Source organism: Biomphalaria glabrata, chromosome 5 (genome assembly GCF_947242115.1).
Source record: "Biomphalaria glabrata chromosome 5, xgBioGlab47.1, whole genome shotgun sequence".
NCBI classification, from domain to species: domain Eukaryota; kingdom Metazoa; phylum Mollusca; class Gastropoda; family Planorbidae; genus Biomphalaria; species Biomphalaria glabrata.
Genome location: NC_074715.1, coordinates 30914878 through 30937931, shown reverse-complemented (window position 1 = coordinate 30937931; position 23054 = coordinate 30914878). Strand labels below are relative to the sequence as shown.

The 23054-nt window shown below is 35.6% G+C and overlaps 2 protein-coding genes across 4 annotated transcripts in view; one reads left to right on the top strand and one right to left on the bottom strand.

Moving 5' to 3' along the window:
- The window catches only part of LOC106078895 (transmembrane 9 superfamily member 4-like), an 11901-nt gene extending 10523 nt beyond the window's left edge, over positions 1-1378 (top strand). Inside the window, exon 21 of the mRNA XM_013239963.2 lies at positions 125-1378. Coding sequence (XP_013095417.2) covers positions 125-274 — 150 coding nt within the window. The 3' untranslated portion in view covers positions 275-1378. The remainder of the gene's footprint in view (positions 1-124) is intronic.
- LOC106078896 (elongator complex protein 3) lies at positions 849-23054 on the bottom strand. Of its 3 annotated transcripts, none has more exons than XM_013239966.2 (19): positions 22946-23054; positions 21136-21240; positions 20810-20915; positions 20609-20699; positions 20426-20473; positions 19958-20028; positions 19797-19860; positions 19552-19620; positions 19145-19242; positions 18627-18683; positions 18118-18198; positions 17797-17877; positions 17417-17543; positions 17063-17135; positions 15870-15990; positions 12693-12849; positions 11686-11913; positions 11389-11470; positions 849-4817 (listed from the first exon to the last, which is right to left on the bottom strand). In XM_013239966.2, the coding sequence occupies exons 2-19, from the start codon at positions 21155-21157 to the stop codon at positions 4741-4743; spliced, it is 1653 nt and encodes a 550-aa protein (XP_013095420.1). In that variant the 5' UTR covers positions 21158-21240; positions 22946-23054; the 3' UTR covers positions 849-4740. The 3 variants fall into 3 exon arrangements, with proteins under 3 accessions (XP_013095420.1, XP_013095418.1, XP_013095419.1); XM_013239964.2 differs by having other exon boundaries at positions 22877-23035; XM_013239965.2 differs by lacking the exon at positions 22946-23054 and adding an exon at positions 22509-22719.

Below are 23054 nucleotides of genomic sequence, written 5' to 3'. Positions count from 1 at the left end.
GTGGTTGATGTCTATGAAACTTGCAAGCTCTCTCTACTTGATCAGTCCTTTATAAGAATAGACCTTAACAATTAATAAAATACTATTTTTGCTGGTCAAACTAAATGTCATTTTATTGTTTCAGCTGGAAATCACTGAGTTCATTCCCACCTTGCTGTACTTTGGCTACACCATATTGATTGTATTCACTTTCTGGGTATTCACTGGGACTATTGGATTCTTTGCTGCCTACTGGTTTATAAGACGTATCTATGGAGCAATCAAGATCGACTAGACTAGAGGATTGACAGGAATGTATATTAATGTATATGAAAGTTAATGATGAGTCTGATCCGTTTGATTGTCCTGGGATGTAAATGTTGTTGATACAGCGTTGACAGTATGCATGTGATTAGACTTGACACCTGCCTTGTCAGTGTTTCATGCTACTACGATCTTAAGTAATTAGTGCTAACATATTGTAGTGTTCACTCTACATGGTCTATAGATTCATACTTTTGGGAGAGTGCATGATTGAAGATAGAATTTAAATGTGTTTAGGTGAGAGTCAAATTGAACTTCATTTTTGTTCTAATGTAGCAACTCAAAACTTGTGTCTTGTAGTTGTATAAGAGTGGGAAAGAAACAAATGTGTGAGTGTTTTTGCTTGATTTACACTAAAGCTTCAAAAATCAGGTTCTTCTTGTTTATACTGATGCCATTATGTAGGGATTTAAATAAACTTTGTTAAAAGGAAGGCTTGCATTTAAGGCTGTCACAAGGATGGTTTAGAATGTTGTCTTCCCCTGCAATACTGCAGGAAATTGTAGCTATAAGTATTCCCTTTTTTTTTAAATACTAGTTTTATAAAAAAAATATCTATTATTTACGCTTTTAAGATTAGGTTTAAAAATATAATTCTATGGTACCAAGATTTTGATGCTATGGTGTTTAAAGCTTCCTATGTAGCAATTTAAAATTACTGTTAAGTATATTCCTATTTCAGTATTTGTTATTTGTCTGACATTTAGTATGTTTGTTGGAGTGTGTCTTCATCAATTTAAACCAAGCTTGTATTAAGACTGTTGATTACAGATTCAGATGAGCTTTGTAAATGATGTTTCAGAACAACCATGCGTTAAGCTATACACTCATTTGTTCACATTTTATCATTTAAGACATTCTTGTACACAAAAGAAATGTATCTTAGAGTGTCTTGAAGTTGTTTGTCATTGAAGAGTCTATGTGGTATCTTAGAATGTCTTGAAGTTGTTTGATGTCACTGAAGTATTTGATGAGTAGACACTCAATGTTGTTATTTCATGTTTGAACAAAACATTGTGATATCTTTTAGCTGGTGGGGATGGTTGCAGTCTAGAGAACATACAGCTGTGTGTGGTGAAGACACTTGGTCTAATATGGATTATGTTAATTTTTCCACTATTGTAAAATACCAATGAATAGAACATGTACATTTAAAATAGTTGAATTGTTCAGTCACATGTTTTATTTATTTGCACTTGTTAATGACTCATTTGAAATCATTATGACATACAAATGTTCTAGTAATATCTTCATTTGAACTGGAAGTTAAATATTGTGGTCAAGTATACTTTTGGAATTCAGTATCAGCAACAATAAATACAAAAGTCTAAGAAAGAGTCTATTGTTTGATGACAGTCATCACAGATCAAGAATTAAATAACTATTAAGATACTCCAAGGATCAGCTAACAATGATTACTGATGTAGATAGTGTACACTTTTGGGTGAGATTAAAAGGTTAAGTGTGCCAAAGTTTTCTTTTCAGACCTGATGTGTGTGTGAAATAATCCCTTTTTTTTTTAAATTATGAACTGCAATGAAAATATATAACAATATATAACTGACTTGACTCCAAGCTCTTGTGTAAATGTCTATTGAGTACATTCCACTGTCTGGGAAAACAATGCAATGGCTGACAATTCAATAGAATATATCATCCAGTTAATTATACCCATTTTTTAAATGAAGCTAAAATAATATGGCTTTAAAAAATACAAGAAAACTTGATCATGTATATACATTGTGTAAATATTTGATGTATTGCATTAAATGAAAACTTGATGAAATAAGAAATAGACTATGGACGAAATTAAAAAGTCTATGAATTTAGATAAAAAATTTTGATAGACAACATCATCCTTTTTTAAAAAAAAAGGCTTTGTGCTCCCTACTACTAAAGTTGATGGAGATATTCAAAACCCCTGAACATGTCCAGGCTATTGTTAATTATCAACTGTAAACTGTCCATGTCATCGTGTTACATAGGATGGCCATAGTTAGGTGTTCTAATGATTTCTTGACTGCTACTTTATGGAAAGAAATCTATGAGCTTTGTGTACCAAGTAAAAGCTCTTGTGGTTGAACATGGATTTACAATGTCTGGTACTGGTACATGTTTGAAACCATTGCAGCCATGTACACAGCATGGACATAAAGGAATTAATATTAGATTTTACCATGGGCTCATTTCTGTGGATGAATCATTGGAATGTTTTTCTTCTTTTCTGAGGGAGATATGTTAACTTGGTGATTTTAGAGTTGTAAATATTATGTTTTGTTCATACCCCTTATTTATACTCGACACTGGAACTTGTTTGAACTACAAACAATGATGGAAGGTCTGGGGTGGGATGAAACATTGGTTGGTCTGACAATATCTGGTTTTATTTGACTGTTGTTCATTTTCATTATTTTCTTTATTTTTATAATTTACAAATATATCAGTTGAAAGGCTTATTTCATTTGTAGTGATCCAATAGATATTCTGTAAACATCAATTATTATATAGGTTATGAACATTTTCATTGGCTGCATTGTTTCTTGCTACATTTGTATTATTAAAATCATTAAAAAAAATTCTGGAGTCATTTGTTTTCTATAATGTAGTTAAATGTAGAAATATTATTTATTTTTTAAGTATTGTATTTTGAAGAAACAAGTTTCTGAACTAATGTCTTTGCAGAAATGAATGTTTTAGTATATATTTTTTTCCTGCTTTTAACCAAAAATCAATTGTTTGTTGTTTTTTAAATCGTAGATTGTTATAATTCTGTAATAAGAACAATTTTGTGTCAAAGTCTACACCATTTTACATTGAAGTAATCCTACTAAATGCACAAAAAAAGGCAGGTAGATTAAAGAAACAACAACATAAAATTACATTCTCATGTAAATTATTAGTAATGGTGTCATACATTAAGAAAACTTGATTTTTCAGAGGAAATGATAATTGGACTAGCTAACATCCCAATTACAAGAAAAAGGATGCCTGTTAAAGCTATCTCGACATGACCAACTCATAACTTTTTTACTCAGAACCGGACACAACAGAATGAGACAACATATGCTCCGGAAGCTTAAAGTGAGAATGAGCGAAACCTCACCAGAGAATGCTGACTATGTCCTTCAAAGCTGCATACCATATCAAGAGGTCTGAACAAGACTCTGACCCCAAAACCTTCCTATAGAACAAAAACTATACAGAGAACTGCCTGATCTGGAAACCACTGTGCAGTTCATCTCAGATATAGGATTACTGATCTGAACCCTCCAACATGTCAAATGAGAATGAAGAAGAAGAAGAGGAAAAATGTGTAGACCTTGGTCTATATGTAAACAAATTAGCAGAAATAAAGAAAAAAAAATATGGGAAAACCTTAACAAGGGACATGGTGAACATAAGATTTACTGAAAATTTCTTAAAAGTTGGATTACTTTTAATTTTAATAAAAAAAAACACCAACTTATAGCTAGACTTTACATATTGCTATTGTAAATACAAGTCGAAAATAGAATTAGATCTAAAACAATTTGGTTCACAGTGAAAGCTAGTTAAAGAAAATGCACATTTGTTGACTGACTTGTGGATCAATTTTTAACACGACTGTCTCTTTTATTGGTAGTGAGAACATACACAGCATAAAAAAATGTTATTTGTTTAAAACATGCTGTGACAATTTAAAATCTTTTATTTCTTTCAAATAAAATCATATCTAAATCTAGATCTTTATCTATATATAAATAATGTTCGTCAAATTGAGTAACTTACACATTGCAAATCATACCTGGATCAAATGTGGTTCACAATGTTACTGTCATTAAACATTTAGTTTGAATGTTTTGAATGAAACTTTTGATCACTTTTAGATCAGTTCAAAGTGTTATACTTAGCTTGTTATACAATGTTGTTTCTTTTGCTCTCCATTATTTAATGGCAGTATTTGAACACTAGTGTCACTGCTAAATCTACATTTACAAAAGGGTTTAGGATTCATGCAATGAACACTTGACATTGACCTAGATATAGTTTAGTTACCAATTCTGTTGGTTTCAAAGACAATGGAAACTTTTGTTTAGTAGACATTTTGTTTTAAAAGTGCACTGCTAAACTTTGATTTACCAATATTCATTTTGTTTTGGTCAAAAACGTTTCATCAAAATGTGACTGAACATAGTGAGGGGAAATGATTGCATTTTTTTTCTTAATATAAACTTCCTTTGGTTTTGTAGTGAAAGAGCATTCCTGATAGGAAAAAAGATCTATTTGCAAACATTTCAGCAGTCAAAGTGTATAACACTAAATGTACATAACTGCATCGTATTTCTTGTTCTTCATCTTGTTTTGAATTAAAATCTTCCTCATATGAACCAACGCTAACCCTAAGCATTGAACAACATAACACAAAGGCTAGTTTTGAAAGAATTTATATTCCTTCTTCTATCTGAGTATTTTAGTCATGTAAGGTCCTTCAAGTTCATATCCAATTTTTCTGTAGTAATTCCTAGTGCCGACTCCTGTGGATGATAAAAAGAGATGATTACACAATGATACTAAAATGAAAGTAGTTGAGAATGGTACTGACACATAGTAAATTTAATTTTCTCTCAACTTGTGTCAGTTTTAGGCGAAGACAATCTTAGAAAATACTGAGTACTTTTTTTTATTATTACAACCACAAACTGCTTCCAATTCAAAGTATTCAAAGCAAAATTGCAAGACAACCACTAAGATCAAAAGAGAAACTGAAGGATTTTACTAGTATCTAAGATTGAGAAAGGAATTCTGTTGCCCACTCTGTAGGTAAAGTCAAAGTGAAATGAAAAATATATACATATAAATAAATGCTAGTTGATGCCAGGCTGTCTTGATAACCAATTGATTGCCATAGTGTCAAAACATCCAATTCTGTGATGATATCTTGAAGGTAAATGACTTGAGCCCAGCCATTAGTAACACAATGGTTTTGAAAGTGTACTTCACCTGGCAAGCACTGCATCACTGTGGTGGATGTTTGCTTTCTCATCAATGTGGTGGATGTTTGCTTTCTCATCAATGTGGTGGATGTTTGCTTTCTCTTCAATCATCTCTGCATCTTAACATCCACATGTCATTCCTCTACCTTGCATCTTAACATCCAAATATCATTCCTCTACCTTGCATCTTAACAATCCACATGTCATTCCTCTACCTTCTTTTTCTCATGATTCAATTGATCATTTTATTTATAATGGACTCTTTAGAAATGGAAGGCAAATTTACAGTAGTTAACTATTTTTTTGGTTAACAATGCTTCTGTTCAAATTGCCCATTCAGAAGGGTTGGGTGGGCAAAACCTTCTTTTTGGGTGGACAGTTCTCGATATAAGATAATAAGATATAAGTTCTAACAATTTTCCTAGAAACTGGACAGCTGGGAAAAGAATTATATATATATATATATATATATATATATATATATAGTTCGTCCATCGTGGTTCGATGATGACCACTTTGTCATCCAGGGGGCTGAGGGCTTTGCACTGGGGTTTTGTGCCTCCTCATGTGGCTGGTGAGACCTATGTGAGCCCGGAATGTTCGGCAGCACACTGGGCAGGTTATTCCAGCTGGAGCTAGTGTCGTTTGCCTTGCTTTTCTTTTCTGGCGTTTTTCTTCTGCCAGCGTTGTTCTTTTTTCCTCAGCAACCTGTGCGCCAGTTTTCACAGCGCAATGCCATAATGCTCTGTCATGTGCCTCTGTCTCCCAGGTGCCTGGGTCTATGCTGAACGCCTTCAGAGAAGCTTTGAGGGTGTCCCTGAAGTGCTTTCTTTGACCACCTTGCGAGCGCTTTCCTTCGCTTAGTTGGCCATACAAGGGATTTAGGGATGCGGTGGTCTTCCATTCTGTAGATGTGACCTGCCCATCGCAGCTGGGACTGCATCAGGATTGTGTGGATGCTTTGCAGACATGCTCTTCGAAGGACTTCTGTATCTGGTATTTTGTCTTGCCATTTGACATTTAGTATTTTTCTCAGACATGTCATGTGGAAGTGGTTCAGTTTCTTTGCATGTTTACTGTACACTGTCCATGTTTCTGAGGCATAGAGCAATGTAGGGAGGATGACGGCTCTATAGACCCCTAGCTTTGTGTTTGTGGTGATACCACGTCTGTTCCAGACATTTTTAGACAGTCTGCCATAGGATGCACTGGCCTTGGCGATACGCAGGTCGATTTCACTATCGATTTTTCCATTTCTGGAGAGTGTGCTGCCAAGATATGTGAATTTGTCCACTGCGTTTATATCCTGTCCATTTATAGTGATGCTTGGATCCGAGTAGGCTTTCCCAGGAGCAGGTAGATATAAGACTTCAGTCTTGTTCGTATTGATGGTAAGGCCAAAGTCTGAGCATGCTCTTGAGAAGTCACTGACGATGCTCTGCAGATCATTTTCAGAGCAGGCATTTAGGGCACAGTCGTCAGCAAATAGCAAGTCTCTGATTACTGCTGTATTTGTTTTTTATTTTGCTTTAAGCCGCCTCGGGTTGAATAGGCCACCATCAAATCTGTATGATATATTTATCCCGTTGTTTTCTCTATTTGTGAATGCATCTGTCAGCATAGCGGGGAACATGATACTGAACAGTGTAGGTGCTAGGACACAGCCTTGTTTTACCCCGTTTGATACTTCGAAGGGCTCTGATGGTTCTCCACTTTCTTGGACATGAGCCTTCATGCCATCATGAAATAGTCTCACCATGGTTATGAATTTTTGTGGACAGCCATACTTTGACATGATCTTCCAGAGTCCTTCTCTGCTAACAGTGTCAAATGCCTTTGTTAAGTCGACATATATTGAGAACAGGTCAGCATTTTGTTCTTGGCATTTTTCCTGGAGCTGCCTTGCTGCAAAGATCATGTCAATGGTTCCACGCTCTTTTCTGAAGCCACACTGGCTTTCTGGTAGTAGACCATATTCTATGTGTTGCATGAGCCGATTTAGTAGGATGCGTGCAAGGATTTTCCCAGCAAAAGAGAGAAGAGATATTCCTCTGTGGTTGTCGCAGATCTGGCGGTTTCCTTTTCACTTGTATAAATGAACAATTGTGGCATCTTTAAAGTCTTGTGGTATTGACTCTTTTTCCCACATAATTAAGAAGAGCTTATGAAGTCTTTCAATCAGGGCTAATCCACTTTTTTTGTAGACCTCTGCGGGAATGGAGTCAGCTCCTGGGGCTTTTCCCGCTTGTGAGCTGTTGAATGGCAAGATCGGTTTCCTTTAGCATAGGGGGGTCATCCATTTTTTCATTTATTGGTACTTGCTGTGGCCTGTCTATGGCCGCTTCATTTATGATGGAAGGTGTATTGAGAACCTTTTCGAAGTGCTCTGCCCAGCGTTTTAGGATTTCTTCCTTATCTGTCAATAGGATTGTCCCATCGGCATTTAATAGAGGGGATGAGCCTGACTTTGTGGGTCCATAGATTTTTTTATGGCATGGTAGAAGTTCTTCATATCGTGCTTGTCAGCAAATTCCTGTATTGTTTCCTCTTTTTTGCTAAGCCAGGTATCTTGCATTTGGCGTAACTATTTTTGCACATATTTGCGGATGTTAGTGAAAGCATCTTTAGTGGACTGGGAGTTTGGGTTGTTCAGATACAATTTGTGGAGCTTGTGCTTTTCGTCTAATAGTTTTCTGATCTCAGTACTGTTTTCATCAAACCAGTCCTGATGCTTTCTCTCCATAGGACCGAATATGTTTAATGCTGTGCTATAGATAGCTTCTTTGAAGCATTCCCAGCTTTTATCTACATTTGATTCAGTTAGGAGGGTGGACTTGAGGCAGTTCTCTATCGCATCTGCAAGCGACTTTTCAGTTTTGTCATCTGCTAAGCTGGCCGTGTTTAGCCTTTTTAGGGGTTTAGATTTTTGCGGACGTCTCTTTGGTTGAATACGAATGTTTAGTTTTGTGATGATGAGGCGGTGGTCTGTTCCACATTCTGTACCACAGCAAGATTTGGTGACATGAATGTCCTGACGGTCAGATTGTCTGGTGATGACGTAATCTATGAGGTGCCAGTGTCTTGAGCGGGGAGATGCATCCAGGAAGTTTGCTTTCTCATTGGAAGACTGAATATTGTGTTCGATATGAGCAGCTTGTGTTCAGCACCAGTCTGGAGTAGTAATAATCCGTTGCTGTTGCATTGACCTATCCCGAATTTGCCTAAGACTCCTTTCCAGATGTGATGGTCAGAGCCGACTCTTGCGTTGAAGTCACCGAGAATGAGTAGCTTTTCTGTTTTTTGGAATATCAAGTAAGGTGGAGTTTAGTTCTTCGTAGAACTTTGCTATGACATCATCTGGGTTGGTCATGGTGGGTGCGTAACAGCTAACAATGGAAATATGTTTCTTTCCGTTTTGTAAAGGCAGCTTTAGGGTCATGAGCCTATCACTAATTCCTTTGGGAGGCCCAACTAGTTTAGATACTATTGATGTTTTTATGGCAAAGCCGACTCCAGATTCATGTCGTACTTCAGTGCTTCTACCGCTCCAGAAGAAAGTATATCCAGCTCCTCTTTCGCAGAGTTCACCTTCATCTGCAAGCCGAGTCTCGCTTAGTGCTGCTATGTCTATGTTGTATCTGTGGAGCTCCCTGGCTACTAGTGCAGTTTGTCTTTGTGGTCTATCAGATGTGTCGTTGTCAAGTAGTGTGCGCACATTCCATGCGCCTATGGTAAGAGGAACTATCCTCGTCTTTTTCTTTGAATTTCGACCGCTTGAGTAGGGTTCCCGCCAACTGCGGTAGGCTGGCTAGGGTAGTTTTGAGCAGGCAATTTTTGGGGCACCTTTTCTAGCCCTGTCCTCATGCTATGGAGGTGAGCAGTGCACTCCTAAATAGGGCTGCTCAGCCACTCAGGGGGCTGCCGGACTCCACTGCTGCTCTGTGTCAGTGGTGAACAACCATATGGCCGGAGCCGCCTGTGTGCAGGGTTGCAGCTACGGCTTCCAGTGTGCCCACACCTACCGCTTCACTGCTTGCCTGTCGCCACAGGACTTTGGTTTGGTTGTGTTTGGGGGGGGGGGGGGGGGGGGGATGACAAGTGACTTGCGCTGGGATTTGGATTAAAGTGAGGAGGATTCACGCAACACGTCGACCTCACTCTCTTGCCCTAAAGCCTGTCCTTTTCTGAAGAAAGATTTGGTCAAGACGTCTGGGGACAAGTTTGGGTGCAGTGGATGACCAGAGACTTTCTGTGTCTTGTCCTGCTCTTGGGTACTCCACATCACTGTGCTGGTACTTGCCTTTCTGTCCGATTAGTCTAGTTTTGTGATGTTACGCACAGGCCGCCAAGTCCAGACTTCACATGGTAGGGTATCTAGGAGGGGTAGCACCTCTAGTGGATAGGCAGTCATACCCTCTTTTTGAGGGTAGCTTGGCTCACTCTTGGTCCCCACTCGGTACCCAACTCTCACCTGTGGCTCCCAGAAGCTGTAGCATGTGCAGCGGCCACACCCCGGAAACGGCTTTGACTGGCCGGCTAAACCAGGTAGAGGGTATCTGACGTGTCCATGGCACTCAGTACACTGAGGGAAAAGAATTACTAGCTCCTTGGCTGCACTAGGAAAACTTTAATTTGACCATCATGATTTTTAAAGTATATACCTCGAGATACGAGCTGCTATACATTTGAGTAATTCAAGATATGAGCAGCGCCAAAGAACAAAATTTTTGTTCATTTTACGAGTGACAATTCGAGTTATGAGTCGAGCTTAATAGCTAAAACTGATTGACAATGAATGTGCGAAATCGGATCTTTCCGTTCTCACTTGGAATAGGAACCACAATTGCCAGCGCGGGAAAATGGGGAGAAGTTGCCTCAGCCACTACTTGGATAAAAACAGCAGCGTGTGGGTACACCATGATCTCGACCATTTGCACCTATCACAGCACTTAACAAAGGCTCGTCTCGGTAGTGTGAGTGTTGTAGCTAGCGAGTTTAGTGATTTTAATTGGAATTATTCTTGTGCATCATGGGTCTCAAGAAAATTAACGTAAGTGCAAAGTCAAATGATACGAAAAAGAGGATGATATCCATTGAAAAGAAGCAGTGTTGTTTTGTTTATGCTGTTAATGAAGTGTTGTTTACGTAGCCTTAGTTCTGTGCTCCCCCCTCACTCCCTCCTCCTCACCCACACTCAGCCGCAGTCGTCAGCCACTCAGATAATATTCTGTACATTTACCATTACTTTACATACATTGTATTTAAAGCATTTCTCATTTCATTTATTTTATTGTTTATGTATACGTATTTCATTTACATTTATTAATTCATAACGTCTTTTTCAGCATTTAGGTAATTTTGGAGCTTTATATAGGGTTAGAACCAATTAATTGGGTTTATTTTATTTTATATGGGGAAAATTCATTCGAGATACGAGTAGATCGACTTACGAGCTCGGGTCTGGAACAAATTAAACTCATATCTCGAGGTTCCACTGTAGTACTAGAAAATTATTTATCTTGGACAGTGGGTATTTCCACATTAATAATGTTCAGAAGCATTTTGCCTACTGTGTTCTAGCTCTAGATCTAAAGGCCTGTCATTAGAATATTATAAAGTCTAGTAGATTTACACATTCACTAAACCAGGATTTTTCTTGAGGGGAGTGGGGTATATCACATCATCATGTTGAAACCAAGCTGTGGAGACTCACAAAAAATGATTGCAACATCTAAACATACTAAGTGATATGATAGTCACTGTGATCCACTCATCATTTTTGAAGAAGTGAAGAAGTAAGCTTTGATGAGCCTGTGAACTGATCTTCAACCTATACCACACCATCACCTTGCTGGCATTCAAAGGGCATTCATAACATTTAAGTGGAAAAAAACACATTTTCCTATCCAGGTTTTATACACATTTTGAGAGGAAAGCATGCTTTAACCTTTCATTACTAACTGGCAAGATTGTTTACAACCAAGGTCCTTGCTGAATGAACTTATTTCAAGTTCTCATTCCCCCCTCCCCTTTCGAATGTATTTCATATAATATGTTTAAAGATAATTGATATTCCATCATTGAAACTCAGACAAAAACAACACATATTTACCAGAAATAACAGCTATTTTTCTTGAACCATGTTCCTCTAGAGCTATTCGTTCCGCTTCTTCCATTAACAGCATTCCAAAGCCCTGCAAAATTTAGGCATTGAGTAATCTACTGACCAAATCAAGGACTTAACTATATTGAACTCATGGAAGCAATCTAGGACTTAGCTATACTGAATTCAAGAAGCAATGAAAACAAATTTTACAAGAGAGGATTGATTGTTATCAAAGCTAGATTTCAATAAATAATCCAGGCACAAAAACTTCCATTAGAAATGCAAGTGTTGAACAAAACACACCTGATGCTGAAATTTTCTGGGGTCTCTGGTATGCACAGGAACAACGCTGCCGTAAACATGGAGTTCCCTTACAATGGAACATCCACCTTTAAGTTCTGGTCTAAATGTATCTGGAGAACATTTACGCAAGCGAAGCAGACCAATCAAGATGTCTTGCTCTGGATCTTCATAGGAAAGGAAAGTTTCCCAGCCTCCATTAGCAACATAGTCCCGTCGAATTAGCTCGGCCTGCAATTCAAACAAGTTAATTGATTGAAAAGGAAATTAAAACATGATGACACTATTAACTTGATTTCTACAAAAGAAGATAAAGCACAATTTGTTACTAAGCCCAAGGAGTATTGAAATTTAGGGCCTTTGTTTTCATTACACTGCTCTCTATCAATCCTTTTTTTTTAAATTTCAATTGTTTCATTTGTAAATTAAAACACATGCACACATTTTTTATAATAAATATTATGTTGGTGTGACAAGAATTAACAAAAATATGATGAGCCCATGTAGGTCCCATGATAGAGATATCTCAGAGAGCTTTGAGCATTAAAATAAATAAAACAATAGATTGGAGGTCTTTGGATTTAACATCATCAGACGTTGGACATTCTACTGAGGTAGAAAAACAGGCTAAGCCAATGGATTAAAGCTCAACTCTAATAAAGGTAAATAAGGAATATAGAATTCAACCATAAACAAAATAAGGTTGAGAAAAAGAGCCTTGTAATTTAACTATAGACAATCACACTAACATTCTGCAAGTTAAATTTGAAATATTCTTTTTCTTAGACATTATTAACTTTAAGGAAACACACTTGTAGGGACTTAAATGATTTGTAAATCATTTTTTTTAAACCAATGAAGCAATTAAGAAATATTTGTAATCTCTGCAAAATAGTCTTTTTTTTCCCAATATACTTTGAAGAAAAAATTTCTTACTTGATCATGATGTGTCTTGACAAAATGTTGTTTGTTTTTTTTTAAATATAAATGCATAGAAATAAGTTTCTTACTTGATCAGGTTTAACTTTGTTATGGAGCTCTTGGATACCAACTTCTCTAGTCCTGACATCTCGACACTGTGTTCCTAAATCATTCATCCTTGCTAATGCCAACTCTCGTATATTTCCATGTTCCACACCACTGGACACTAATGGCATTGGGATATCTCTAAGAATGTGACATTTATATTCATTCAACAATTCATCTCCATCATTCAAAGTTTGTTCTAACATTGATTTTCTTAAAGTGTCATTTTCTAAGAACATAGACACACACTACATGTTGGCAGTGATAATACACACATTAGAAGGAATGAACCCTTGTGGACATCAGAATTAGATAAATTAGTAAAAGAAAGAAACATGGCCAGGAAGACTGTAGAAAAAAACCCTACTAGAGAGAACAAAACAACGTACAACAAATTGACAGGGTTTATTATATACATAATTAAAACAGAAAAAAAAGACCACAACATGCGAACAACTAGACCTAAAAACAAGGATGGTCGAAAGGCCTGGACCTTCCTACATCGGCTAGCAGGAAAGAAACAAATAACAAACCCCCAACCATTAAAAGACACTGATGACCTAATATGAGAAAACCTTAAAAAGGCTGAAACCTTCAATAAATACTTTGCTAGCATCAATAAGTCACATCCAAGAAAACAACTGGACCAGGCCTTTAGTAATATCCTAAAGAGAGAAGAAAAAGCTCCAACTGTCAACTGTCAGATCTTTGACACTCCCTTCACTCTATACGAGCTCAATACTGCCCAAAAAAACCTTAAGTTAGAACATTTCCTGGACCCGATAAAATAACAAATGAAATGATCTAGGGAATAGGATCACAGGCCCAAAACTGTATACTTAACTGGAGACATACCACAGGAATGGAGAACTGCAAACATTTTCAAGAAAAATAAACCACCAGGAGACCCTAAAAGTTACATACCAATATCTCTAACATCAAACATTGGCAAAATGGCAGAAAAAATTATCAATAACTGACTTTACTGGTGGCTAGAAAGCACTTGCTCACTCCACAATGCACAAGCTGGCTTCAGGAAAGCAAGTAGAACAGAAGACCACCTCTTTCGTTTTATCCAGGACACAGTAGAAGGGTTTCATGAAAACAAACACACTACAGTTATTTTTATAGATTTGCAACAAGCCTAGGATAGAGTGTGGAGAAAAGGTCTATTATTGAATATGAAAAAAATGGCCATCCATGGAAGAATGTATAGCTGGATCAGGGCTTTTCTAAAAAACAGAACCTCCAAACCCAATTCGAAGGTGCCATCTCTAGTAAAAAAAAAGTTTGGAAGAAGCCTACCACAAGGTTCAGCCCTTAGCTGCACACTCTTTCTAATCTTCATAATGACCTCCCGGACCTCATTTCGGTCAATAAGGCACTTTACGCAGATGACCTCTTAAGTTGGACTACAGAGAAATATCTGGTGCTGAGAAGATCCAAATTAAACAGAGCCATCACAACTATCTCCATGTTTTCAAAATTATGGAAAATGGAAATAAACAAAGAAAAGTCAGTTTATTCAATCTTTAGCCACAGCAACAAAACAGCAAAAAGAAACTACATCCTAAAAATAGACTCACAGCCAATAAATAAAGAAGAAAATACAACATATCTTGGTGTAAAATTAGACCAAAGACTGTCTGTAAAACACTTTATGGCAGATTTAAAAGAAAAGGCATCACAAAGATTAAACATAATAAAACACCTAGCAGGAACATCCTGGGGAGACAGTTATACACTGGATATGTCAGATCTGTCATGAATAACTGTCTCTCCATACAAGTAGCTGCCAACAAAACCTATCAATCATCATTAGATACAATCCAAAACCAAACCTTGCGGCTAATCAGTGGAGGTATGAGAACTACTCCCACAACAGCCTGTGAAATAGACTCCAATATTGAACCTCTTAAGTTAAGGCGCAACAGAGCAACATTACAAGCTATTGAGAGATACAAATAAACTACTAACACAGAGAAAAAGAAAAACAAGCAAAAAAAGCAAAGAACTCTGATCCAACTTACTGACGAACTAGCCCTAAAACACCATCTACCCAATAACAGAGAAAAAATTACCAGATTCTCAAACATAACTTCTGGACTTTTTAACTACAAACAACCAACCATTAAAACACATTTAATTAATAACACTCTAACAAAAGAATCAAATCCACTGGAGCTCAAAGTAGGCAAGCTTGAAACAATTGAAAGCTATCCAAAAATAGCCATCCCTATATACACCATCAATGCTGGTCTTGGTGCCTTCCTGGTCTTTCCCAAAAATAAACACTTTGAAATAAGTGCACCCTGTGGCGACTACTGCTCAAACTTCCAAGCCCAATTTGAGACAACTACCATAGCTTTGCAGACAGTCGAAAACAGATTATATGAAGGGATACAACCACCATCAAATATTGTTGTCTTTATAGACTCCCAATCCACTCTTTAAGCACTTAAACAGCAGCACCTCAAAAAGCCCAATAGAGTTGACAAGACTAATAGTGATAATACACCAGATGATGACAAAATTAAGCATCAACATCACATTACATTGGATCCCTGGACATACTGGCGTCATGGGAAATGAAAGGGGAGATAAGCTTTCAAAGGCAGGATCATCTATGGAACAACCAGATAGACCTGTTAACTACCTCACTCTAAGGTCAATGTTAATCAACAACCACAAAGAGGAGTGGCTCAACCAATGGGCAACAGGAAACACAGGCAGAGCCATGTACAAAGAAATTAATATGACTAACAAACTGGACAGTATTTACTTCCTCCACCGCAAAGAGCCATCTATAATCTTTCAACTAAGGACAGGACACACACCTCTGTTAAATTAATATCACAATAAAATTAAATCCCACACAACTCCCCCTTTGTAGACACTGCGCCCACCCTTATGAAACCGTAAACCATATCCTTTTTGAATGCCCCTTCCTAATCCACCTTAGGCAGACCCTACAACCACTCCAGCCCAACATAACCAACACCTTGTACAGCAGTGCTGAACAACTGAAGAAAACAGCACACTATTTTTCCTTGGCACAGTCTGCAAAAGAGCTGACCGCTCAGCAGCAAAAAGCTGGCTAGAAGAAGAAGAAGGAATGGAATTTTATATGTCTGTTAGAATTAAAACCCCTTTGTACTGACCTCTGAACTCTGTAAACTCTAGTCCATGGAGGAACAAGGGCTAAAATTCTAGCGATGAGATCAATGAGTTGTGAGGGTGGATAACTCTTGTAACGTCCTGTCTTCCAAAGTTCATAGAGACCTGCATAGAGTTAAGTAAGTGAGTTCTCCATCATAACGTAGTGAATCAGACAATTATGTGTAAAGAGAGAGAGAGAGAGAGAGAGAGAGAGAGAGAGAGAGAGAGAGAGAGAGAGAACAAGAAGGTGGTAAACTTTTGAACTGTAGGCTACTAATATTTTAGGATGCCCATACATTCTTCCATCCTTCATATATACCTGTCTGACCACTGAAGCAAAATTGCCTCAAATTAGTGAATTTGAAAAGCTAAATGTCTGGATGGTGAATGGTTATTACAATTTTGAGCTCTTAAAAATTTCCATAGGCATTATTCCATAGAAACTGTTGACTTTGACTTCACCTTAATTAAGTCTTAATGGGAAAGTTTACCAGGTCAAGGGATGGAACTACAGGAAGTGCAAGTATGAATTCTCCACGTGATGATCACTCCTGATATGGCCATGTGATCATTTCTATCACTTTCAAGAAGGCATTTGTGGACCACGGAGACAAAGTGTTGCAGAGTCTAGATGATTTGGTCTGGGACAGTTTAGCACAGCAAGACGGGCCAGTACTGAGAGTCCAGACTGAAGCAGCATAAGTCCAGGATGACACAGACAGAGACCAATATAGTTTAGCACAGTATGTGATTATATGATGAGTGAAGCATTTGTAGCCAGTGTATCATGTTTCCAATCATACAGAATTGGCTGTTGATTTATCATTTATTAAAGTATCATGTTTTTTTAGAGCCCGGTTTAGTCATGTTCTTCAGTTGTTTTTTTATGTCACATTGTGCAGTGTTTGCAGAGAGCCTGACTAGAGAGTCATAGAAGTATATAATCAAATCATACATATTAGAAGTAGAAAAATATAAATTCCTTATTTAATGGAACAATATAATACAGAAACATTTGAGCCAATGGAAAAAATATACTTGTCATTGTGAAGCTTAATATACACAAACAAAGCATAGGAAAGGACAAAAATATAAAGAGCCTGATCAAGAAATGTACTTCTCCTAGATGGTACAGTTTTTTAAACACATTCAATGATTAGCACTAATTATACATGCTTGAATTTATATAAGTTACCTGTGCCTCTGATTACAAGGGTTGGATAGATTTTAAGTCCATCAGCACGGAAGGCTGGATTTTCAAAAAATTCCTGTACAAGAAGAGAGATAATTCAAACAGTCCATTAACCATGACACACAAAAATATCAAAACAAGAATAAAGATAGTACTATCTAACACAGTTAAGCAATTGAGTTATAAACATCAAATACTTCTACCATAATATGAGTCAAAACAAAATGTAACGATCTTGGAAGAAATAAGGTTATCAACATAATTATTGTTTTTTTTTCAAGAATGGTTTTCTATTTCTAAAAGATAAGTGTATTCACACGACAGAAGAGCTAATAGTTTCAAATGATAAATGCTTACCACAAACTGTTCAATGTCTCTTTCCCATCCAACATTTGGTAAATCTGGCATCATGTGAGAAACTACTTTAAAACCTGCATCTTTAGACATTTGAAAAGACTCACAAACAGCTTTCACTGTGTGACCTCTACAAACATCAACAAGTTTTAGATGAAAACATTGCCCAAATAATAATCAATATTTCACTTTATTTATAATTTTATCAACAAATTTAATAGACTAAATTGTGAAAAAAAATTGGGTTGAATTAAAAAAAACAACAAAAAAACAATAAACCTGGTAACAAGCAATTGTTTTTTCTTCATAGAGTAATTTTCGCTTCAAATAAACAATCATCTGAAACTTGAAACAAGTTTTTTAAAAAAGTGTTTTTGAAGTACCTGTTTGTATCCCTAGCTACATCCTCATAGACACTTTGAACACCAATCTCTAATCTTGTACAGCCATACTTCAGCATATCACTAGATGCACAGAAACAGAATTGGAATGGATTGTAAGTTACGGAGACTATCCTTCAAACAAAATGGCAGATATCAGTTCAAACAACACTTTGCTCATTATTTCTCTCACATGCTAATATTAATTTAGAAAAAAAAGAAATATTTTCCACTCAATGCCAAACTTGAAAGATAAAGTAAAAATGTCATTGACTAGCCCTACGTTTCAGTGCAACAAAACAGTGGATAGATTTATTGGTTTACCTTAAATGTTTCTTCAGGCAGTAATCTGGTCTGGTTTCTATGGTGATTCCAATACACTTTGTGGTACTTTTCTCCGAGTATCTAAAAATATTGAGAACATTTTTTGCATTATTAAACAACCGGTGGTCTCCTGAGACAGAAAGTAATAACGTGATAAAGTGATTTACAATAAATTTCATTAGGTATAGAAAACAACTCAAAACACTCTAGTGAAGCCAAGAAACACAAGCTTATCATGTTAGCATGTCTAAAAATATTATTTAAACAAGAAAAACAATCACTGCTTGTCTTGCATCACCTATTCAAACATGATATTGAAGACCATACAAAAAACAATGTATACTTAATGTTCAACCTCTTTTATTTTAACCTCTTTGCAATAGAAGAAAATTGTATTTGAGCCATTCGTTCACATCAATATTTATCATGCAATGCTGGGAACCTTAGCTGTTACTATTCAAAGCAAATGAAATGAATGAAAATCTCTCGAGAAAACATATTTGACTTACTTGACAGCTTCCTGAACACTGGAACTTGTGTGGCCACTGAGAGCATCATGGAGATTCCTGGAGCATGTTTAATTACAATGAATTAAACACAACAGTAATTATACTGTCAGTTAACAATATTCATATACAATTTTAAAATGAAGGAACATTTTTCTCACAGATTACTGATTAGAATAGAAAATAGGGATAAGGACATGTTGTGAGAATGCATACTGATAGACCATGTATCCATGACTTAAAACTTTTAGCTTCGACTAACACTTCATGGTAGGGTATATTAATATTGCAGCAGGCAGAGACACTTGGGTACTATATAGATATAAATAGACATTGAAAGGTGGCAGGAAGCTAAATTGTGAAAACGAGTTGCAAAAATATTTAATCTTTTTGGCCACTACAATTCAGAGAATAAAATTTAGTGTGTGGTGGAGAGAGGATTATATTGAGTTTCATTCACTGTTAGTTTTAAACATTTATAAAAAGATGATTTCAATCGAGTCAAATTTTATGGCAGTTACCTGATAAAATAATCTCTGTAATCATCCGGCAAACTCATAAATGTACCTCCCATCACAATGAATTCAACTTTGTCCACACTGTGACCTAGTTGTTGAAGCTAAGAAATATTTTTAAAATCAAATACTGTTTATAAATAATACACATATAGAAAAAAATGGTATATCTTTATATAATTACAAAATATGATTTTGATTTTCCTAATTTTAAATGTTATATTTATATAAATAAGAAATAAAATGAAACATTTTAAAATAAAGTTTTTTTTTTTATTAAGTTCTTACATTTTTGAAGCACATTTGTACACAAGAGCTAATTATTACTTAAAATTCTGGTAGAGTAAGATGAAAAATGTCCCAAGTAGCTGTCTAATGTTCAAACTATTTTAGTGTATTACAGTAAGGACTACCTGTTCAACTCTGTGCCTTGTCTGTAGATAGGGGTTGTACCTGGCTCTTATAGCTCTCATTGATGTAGGCTAAAGAATACAGAAAAAAGGTGATAGACATTAAAGTATTAAAACAAAACAAAAAAAGTATTGTGACTACTATTCTACTTTAAAGAAAAGTTAACATTTGAAAATGTATGGATGATGACTTGTAATAGGAACATTTAATGAGCATATTTTTAGTGAGCAATAATGTCAGCAATGACCTCATATCCAGTGTAGGACTGTGTTGAATACTCAAAGTCAGAGTCAGGGCCTCCTGGACAATACCTGAAACAAGTGTTACACATTGACTAATAAAAAATGAGCCAAAATAAACAAATAAAAGAGGCATTTTGGTCAATCACTCATTGAAACGACAACTTACACACAAATATTTCCAGTCATTGCAATATGTGGACATCTATGAGGCTTACACATCACTGCCACCACTGCAATCTGTTGATAGAATCAATTCTAGAGCTACTAGCAGTACTGACTACAGTTATAAATAACAATTTTAACCAAACCATTTGTGTAACACTAAGAGCTATAACAAGAAAGAGCAACACTTTTTGTCAATCAATTAAACTGGATTGTTTATATACAGCAAAGTCAATGAAAAAAAAAAAACTTTTAAATTTACAATGTGTACAAAACAAACAAAGGTCAGTCAACAGAGGTTGATTGTGAATAAATTACTTTTAATTTTTTTTGTTGAAATTATAAAATGAAATAATAAAAATTTGTCAAATCCATGATTTTGATGACTGAGTATTAATTTTTATCTTTCATTAGCAAGAATAAAAAATAAAATCTAAAAATGTAAGATTTGTTTCTAATATTCAATACATACTCCACTTGCAGTTCGTATGGGCTTGGCTTTTAATTTTGGAAGTAAAATCTGAAATTTAAAAATACAACAAAAATGTATGAAGCTATGATTCTACCATTATGAGGACTTGAGAAGATTACACTACCTAAGTAATTCTGCATCCTGACTAACACATATCATGTGTTTAAAATAACATTCTCTCACCTTCTTATATTCTTGAGGCACTGCAGCTATGATGTCAACAAGTCTAGGCTGACTAGCCATATTGTATTTACTAGCTATTCTTGTCTTCAATCTGCATGTAAAACAAAATGTTTGTTGCTATGGAAATTGTGTTGTTTTTTTCTCCTTACATCGCTATTAGGCTTCACAGAAACCAAACAAAACTTGGATTAGCCTACTTACTTATTTAGGTCCACATCCTTCTTTTCCCTGTCTGCAATGATAAGCTCATTGACTATTTCAGTCACTGACAGGACCAGCAGTTCCTCTTTGGAGAAATTCTGTGCAACTAAAATAAAAAAAGAAAAACTAATAGGCATGAAAAAAAATTGACTCAAAAATTTATTATTAATAAAAATAAAATAATAAAGATGTTATATTAATTAACAAATTCAGACAAAAGAAAAAAATGCTACTTATATTTTATAACTAAGCATATATAAATAAATGAAAGAGTGAAAAATTGACTACTGCTTTATTATAATCAGCTGTAAAGAAATATTTTGTACCTTTCTTCTTATTTTTTCCCATTTTACAGTGTTTTTTAGTTCGAACATCAAAGAGAATAGCAAACGTTAGCTCTAATGAAGAAGGCCTATAATTTCATATGGAAACTGTTGAGAAATAAGGATTATAATAAGTATTAATTAATATTTAAGAATTACTAATTAAATACTGATAAGGATTAAAAATATTAAGCATCATAACAGCTTGTGCCTCTATATGTGCCTCTATATGTTGATAAGGGAAAAATGACTTTTTTGGGGCTTAGTTAAATTCAAAATTTAATTAAAATGGCATCCTTTAAGACCCATATCAAAATCAATACAAACTTGTTTATTAAATCTCTAGAATATATTGTTTGTGTTATTCTAAAAATATACAAAGATTCCTATTAACAAGGTAAAAAAAGAAAATATGTAATCAAGACAGGTGGTTCCAAAAGGTTGTCATTGCCAGAAGTGGTGATGGATATAAAGACATGTCAGACAGACAACATGCTACACCACTTTTAAGAAGAACATTAAGACCTATCTGTTTACATTTTTTTTTAGATTAATTGTCATTTTAGCTGTTGTGTTTGTGTTTGTAATGTTATTACCTAGCGCCTTGAGCCTACATTTTGTTTTTTAACAGCGCTTTATAAATAAAATTATTATTATTATGCGTCTCATATAGCCTCTGACAACTTCAGGCCTTCAAATGTGGCTCAAATATTGAGTCCGGTGGAAGTGTTTTCACTTACAGAAGAAGGAGCCTAGGCAAGAAACTGGCACCTACACCAGTAAGCTTCGAGCAGAGGGGCTAATTAGCCCTTGCAGCCAACCCACCTAGGAGAAGGAAAACTCTGAATTCAAACATCTGCTGCCTTGCAGCTATACCAAATCATGAGGAAAAATCAGGAGCCGGTGACCTCAAACTGTATTGGCACCTGCAGTTCTTTTGGATACATCAGCTGCGTGGAAAGGGGGAAACTGATGTGTGGGCAACATCATTCCGACCAAAGCTAATGCTCAGGCATTCATCTCATCATCCATGAGATGATCTATATAGTCACTTCATGACTGAAGGCATAACTAAATGAATACAGATTAGGAACAGGATGAGAATGTAATGAAGAGCCTATAGATATAATTTAATCTAGATTGAAGAGTCTCTATAGAGATTTAGACGTGTTTACTTGTACACTGTTTAGATCATTATATAGATCTATATATTATATTATTTATATACTCATTATACTGATGATAGTAACCTATCGATCTATACTAGAATCTAGATTTTACATTTTACTAGATCTAGAGTGTCTAGACTATCTAGAGTACAGTATGCCACTGCATTTTATGTCAGAATCCATATGTGATATATGATATGAGCATACCGTACGTCTCATACGGCCAAAACTAGAAGTTTTCCTGGAGCTCACATTGGAAGCGACCATGACCTTATTATTATAGACCTAGAATTTTTAAATGATCTGCTATTACTACTATTAGTATTACTACATCATCTATTTGATTATTTATTGATCTAAGTTAGACTTAGACTCTTAGACTTAGATTGTCTTAGATTAGTAGTAAGTAAGACTTAGACTAGTCACGAATAGTGTAACTGTCACTGTAAGTAGTGTAAGTCAGAGTGTAAGACTAGAGTCTAGTATTAGTAAGAGTAAGAGTTGTAGCAGTTGTCAGAATTAGATCTCTACATTGTCATTCGTTAATAAATTGTTATTAATTTAAATATAATTACAATCTAGACTCCAGATCTAGATTATTCTAGATAGTCTAGACTCTAATACTAATTACTAATTAGTAATACTATGATTGATCTAGATCTTTAATTCTAGATCTCTATAATTGAATAACAGTTAACACGGAATGTTTCGTAAAATGGGCCTGTTCCTCATTTTATAAGAATCATCTAAAGG